This window comes from Galeopterus variegatus, unplaced genomic scaffold, assembly GCF_000696425.1.
Source record: "Galeopterus variegatus unplaced genomic scaffold, G_variegatus-3.0.2 Scaffold1495, whole genome shotgun sequence".
In the NCBI taxonomy this organism is placed as follows: Eukaryota; Metazoa; Chordata; class Mammalia; order Dermoptera; family Cynocephalidae; genus Galeopterus; species Galeopterus variegatus.
The window spans coordinates 110796-116328 of NW_007727606.1; the positions used below are offsets into that span (position 1 = coordinate 110796).

The 5533-nt window shown below is 36.2% G+C and overlaps 1 protein-coding gene across 1 annotated transcript in view; it reads right to left on the reverse strand.

Moving 5' to 3' along the window:
• Positions 1-5533, reverse strand: part of CCDC15 (coiled-coil domain containing 15) — an 89562-nt gene that overhangs the window by 52630 nt on the left and 31399 nt on the right. Inside the window, exon 9 of the mRNA XM_008577338.1 lies at positions 1807-1929. Coding sequence (XP_008575560.1) covers positions 1807-1929 — 123 coding nt within the window. The remainder of the gene's footprint in view (positions 1-1806; positions 1930-5533) is intronic.

A 5533-nucleotide genomic window follows, 5' to 3' on the forward strand; every position in this document is an offset into this window, starting at 1 on the left:
TGTCCTCATGAATGGATGAATGGATTAGTCCATTCATGGATTAATGCGGTAACAGATTAAACGGTTATCATGGGAGTTGACTGGTGGCTTTGTAATGAGAGGAATAGAGCAACTGAACATGCTCTTGCCCTCTCGCCATGTGATATACCCTGCACTACCTCATGACTCCGCAGAGAGTCCCCACCAAAAACAAGGCCATCATCTCATGGGCCCCCTGTAACTTGGACTTCCCAGCCTCCAAAACTGTAAGAAATAAATTTTGTTTCTTTACAAATTATTCACTTTCAGGTATTCAGTTATAAGCAACAGAAAACGGACTAAGACAATAATTGTCTGCTTATGTATTAGTCTCTCTTACATCTAAATGTTTTATTGACTGGCCTAATTCATTCATTCAAAACATACTTAACAAGAGATTACCAGGTACCAGGTACTATGCTAAATGCTGATCATATAATGGTAAATAAATTAGGTATGGTGCCTTTCTCATGAATCTATGTTCCAATGGGAAATCTCTAGATAATAAGAAAACATGTAAACAAATAAATAATTACAAATTGTTTTGCACTGAGAAGGCAACAAACAGAATGCAATGATAGAGAAAGGCAGAATAGGGGAGATCTATTTTTAATAACGTAGTAACAGAAGTCTTTTCCAAGAAGGTGACATTTAAACCAAAACCTGAAGGATGAGAAGGAACCAATGTTGTGAAGAATAAAGGGAAGAATATCCAGGCAGAGGAAAAGACATATGCAAAGGACCTGAGGTAGGAAAGAGCCTGGCATAGTTCAGGATATATAAATGTAGAAAAAAACATAACAGTATACCCTTAGGCCAACCTTCTAGACTCAAACTAAAAATCACAAGAGGAGTGGTTCAGTCTTGAAAACCTCAGTCCATATCCTACTTTCTACCTCTTTGCCTCCCTTTTATTCTGTTCTCCAAAAGGAGCCAGAAGGAAAATTTCTATTTATCTCTTTCATATAGATTAACATTGCTGGTTGCCTGAAGCCTTTGTTTTTAAAATAACATAGAACCACAAAATAGAAACTATCCAGAGTGGTAAATTTCTAGTGGAAATAAACTAGACTTTGGTTTAAGCCATAAAAAAAATCTTAGTAGGCTAGGGTATGATAACATTTTCTTGAAAAACTATAGATCTAACTCAATACCCCCCAAACCTTAGGCAATATAACCCTAACAAGTTCCAGCCCAAACTTGACTAGTTTATTTCTAGGTGATCCTGCCTTATGCTCTACCAGCTCCATCTTACCGATGGAGATCTAGTCCTGGCCTTTGGGCAGGAGATCCTTACATCCCCTTCTCTGCAGAAATTGCTCGTTTCTTCCTCTCTCATGCCATAAAATGCAATGGCCATCAGAAATATACTTTTTATAAAATAATATACAATATGGTTATTCCAATAGACAATAGCTCCCAACAATACTCTAGGTTTTGGTTAGAGCCCTAAAATAATCTTGGTCAGAATAGGTTTGCACAGGGCCGGCCTGTGGCTCACTCGGTAGAGTGCGGTGTTGATAACACCAAGGCCACGGGTTCGGATCCCATATATGGGATGGCCGGTTTGCTCACTGGCTGAGCGTGGTGCTAACAACACCAAGCCAAGGGTTGAGATCCCCTTACCGGTCATCTTTTAAAAGAGATAAAAAAAAAAAAAAGAATAAGTTTGCACACTATGAAATAAAACAGAAATCTGCTTTTCTGATCAGTCTTACTGCTCCCAGCATAGTAGGTGCCTATAATCCTGTCTAAATCCTGCTGCTCATACCCTATGGCCTGCTTTACCTGTTGTCTGCTGGAAGTATCTCTCTGGTTCCTGGATGGAAGATGCTGATGGCGATCCAGAAGCAAATCCTCTTGACATTTTTCAGCTGTCCCAACAGATAGCTGCTGCCTAAAGTATAAGCTCTAAAAGATACAAAAGCATTTATTACCAAATATGTGAGCAGTGACATAACAGTAGTAATACTGTAGTAGGAAACCAGTGAAATGCCTGAACAGGAATCCCAAACTCAAATCTTAAGGAAACTCAACATGATGCAAGAAAAAAAAGAAATCACAATAAGGTAAAAAAAAAACCCAATCCAGGACATGTATGAGAAATTCAACAAAGAGATAGAAACCATAAAAAAGAACCAAGCAGAAATCCTAGAAATGAAGAATTCATTCAATGAGATAAAAAATATAACCAAGAGCTCAAGCACAGGCTAGAACAAATGCAAGAAAGAATTTCTGAACCAGAAGACTGGCTTTTTGAATTAACCCAGTTGGACCAAAAGAAAGAAAAAAAAAAAGCTAAAAATGAAGAAAGCCTATGAGATCTATCAGACAACCTTAAGCACACAAACATCCATATTATGGGGGTACTGGAGGAGGAAGAGTAAGAAAAAGGCATTGAAAGCACATTTAATGAAATAATAGTCAAAAAGTTCCTAAGTATTGGAAGCGATATGATCTCCCGGATTCAAGAAGCTCAAATATCTCCAAACAGATTCAACCCAAAAAGGACTCCCCAAGACATATTACAGTCAAATTGTCAAAGGTCAAAGACAAAGAAATAATTCTAAAAACAGCAAGAGAAAAGCATCAAGCCACCTATAAGGGAATCCCCATCAGACTTCTCTACAAAAACCTTAGAGGCCAGGAGAGAGTGGGATGATATAATCAAAGTGCTAAAAGAAAAAAACTGCCAGCCAAGAATGCTATACCCAGCAAAGCTATCCTCCAGAAATAAAGGAGAAATAGTATCTTTCCTAGACAAACAAAAACTGTGGAAATTCACCACCACAACACTGGCCCTACAAGAGGTCCTCAAGGGAGTCCTACATCTGTAGTCAAAAGAGTGAGAACTGTCATCATAAATACACAAGAAAGTATAAAAACCACCAGTAGAACAGAAATGCAAATGAGAAAGAGAAAAAAAATGTATCTTTTCACTCCAAAAGAACAAACAAACAAAGAAAACAGAAAAGACAAACAACAAATGGGGAAAAAAGAAACGAAAGAAATAATGGCAGGAATAAGACGATACCTTTCAATAATAACCCTGAATATAAATGGATTAAATCCCCCACTTAAAAGATACAGACTGGCTGAATGGATTAAAAAACTAGACCCAATTATATGCCACCTGCAAGAAACTCACTTCACCAATAAAGACACACATAGACTAATAGTGAAGGGATGGAAAAAGACATCCCATGCAAATGGAAACCAAAAACAAGCAAAAGTTGCCCTACTTAGATAAAATATCAGATAAAACAGACTTTAAACTAAGAATTATATAAGGAGACAAAGAAGGACATTATGTAATGATAAAAGGATCAATACAGCTGGAAGATATAACAATCATAAGTATATATGCACGCAACATTGGAGCACCCAGATATATAAAGAAAATGTTACTGGATCTAAAGGGAAAGACCACAATATAATAATAGTTGGGGACTTCACACACCTCTCTCAGCATTGAACAGATCACCTAGACAAAAAATTAGCAGAGAAATATTGGATTTAAAGGGCACTCTAGACCAAATGGACTTGACAGACATATACAGAACATGTCATGCCACAACTGAAGAATATATATTCTTCTCATCAGCACGCAGATATTCTCTATAACTCACCACATATTAGGCCACGAATCAAGTCTCAACAAATTTAAAAAGATTGAAATCATATCAAGGATTTTTTCAGACCACAGTAGAATAAAACTAGAAATTAAAAATAAACAAAACTTTGGAAACTATACAAACACATGGAAATTAAAAAACAGGCTCCTGAACCACCAATGGGTCAAAGAAGAAATAAAGCAGGAAATCAAAAAATTCCTTGAAACAAATGAAAATACAAGCACAACTAACTAAAACCTATGGGATACTGCAAAAGCAGTCCTAAGAGAGATATTCCAGTAAGTGCTTACATCAAAAAAGTTGAAAGATCCCAAATAAACAACCTAATGTTACACCTCAAGGAACTAGAAAAGCAAGAACAATCCAACTCCAAAATTAGTAGATAGAAAGAAATAATAAAAATCAGAGCAGAACTAAATGAAATAGAGACCAAAAAATATGAAAGATTGGTGAAACAAAAATTTGGTTGTTTGAGAAGATAAACAAAATATACAAACCATTAGCTAGACTAACCAAGAAAAGACCCAAAGATCAAAAATCAGAAATGAAAAAGGAGGCATTACAACTGATTCCACAGAAATACAAAGAATCATTAGAGACTATTGTGAGCAACTATCACTAACAAATTTGAAAATGTAGAGGAAATGGATAAATTTCTGGACCTATCTATCTCTCTCCATACAAAAAAATCAATTCAAAATCAATTAAAGACTTGAAACTGTAAACTTCTAGAATAAAACATATGGGAAACGCTCTAGGACAGGACTAGACAAAGACTTTATGAATAAGTCCTCAAAAGCACAAGCAACAAAAGTAAAAGTTAAACAAGTGGAACTACATCAAACTAAAAAGCTTCTGCACAGCAAAGGAAACAATCAATAGAGCAAAGAGACAACCTTAGAATGGGAGAAAAATATTTGCAAACTATGCATCTGACAAGGGGATAATTTCCAGAATATATAAGGAATTCAAACAACTCAATAGTTAAAAAAAATAAATAACCTGATTTAAAAATGGGCAAGGGAGTTCAATAGGCATTTCTCAAAAGAAGACATACAAATGGCCAACAAGTATATGAAAAATTGCTCAACATCACTAATCATCAGAAAAATGCAAATCAAAACCACAATAAGATAACATCTCACCCCAGTTAGACTGGCTGTTATCAAAAAGACAAAATAACAAATGCTGGGGAGGATATGAAGAAAGGGGAGCCATTATATACTGTTGGTGGGACTGTAAATTAGTACAGCCATTATGTAAAACAGTATGGAAATTTCTCAAAAAATTACAGATAGAACTACCATATGACCCAGCAATCCCACTACTGGGTATATACCCAAAGGAATGGAAAGCATCGTGTTGAAGGGATACCTGCACCCCCATGTTTATTACAGCTCTGTTCACAAGATACAGAACCTAAATGTTCATCAACAGATGAATGGATAAAGAAAATGTGATACATATACACAACAGAATACTTACTCAGCCATAAAAAAGAATGAAATTCTACCATTCACAGCAATGTGAATGAACTTGGATAAAATTATGTTAAGTGAAATAAGCCAGGCACAGAAAGAGAAATACCACATGTTCTCATTCACATGTGGATCTAAAAAAAGAAAACAAAACAAAACAAGCAAACAAACAAAAATAAAGGAGATCAAATGTGCATATCACAAGAAATGATTAAGTTTCACAATGATAAATGGGCTAATTACCCTGAATAGATCAACACAGACTGTACACATGTATTGAAATATAACTATGGGGCTGGCCCGTGGCTCACTCAGGAGAGTGCGGTGCTGATAACACCAAAGCCCTGGGTTCGGATCCCACATAGGGATGGCCGGTTCGCTCACTGGCTGAGCGTGGTGCTG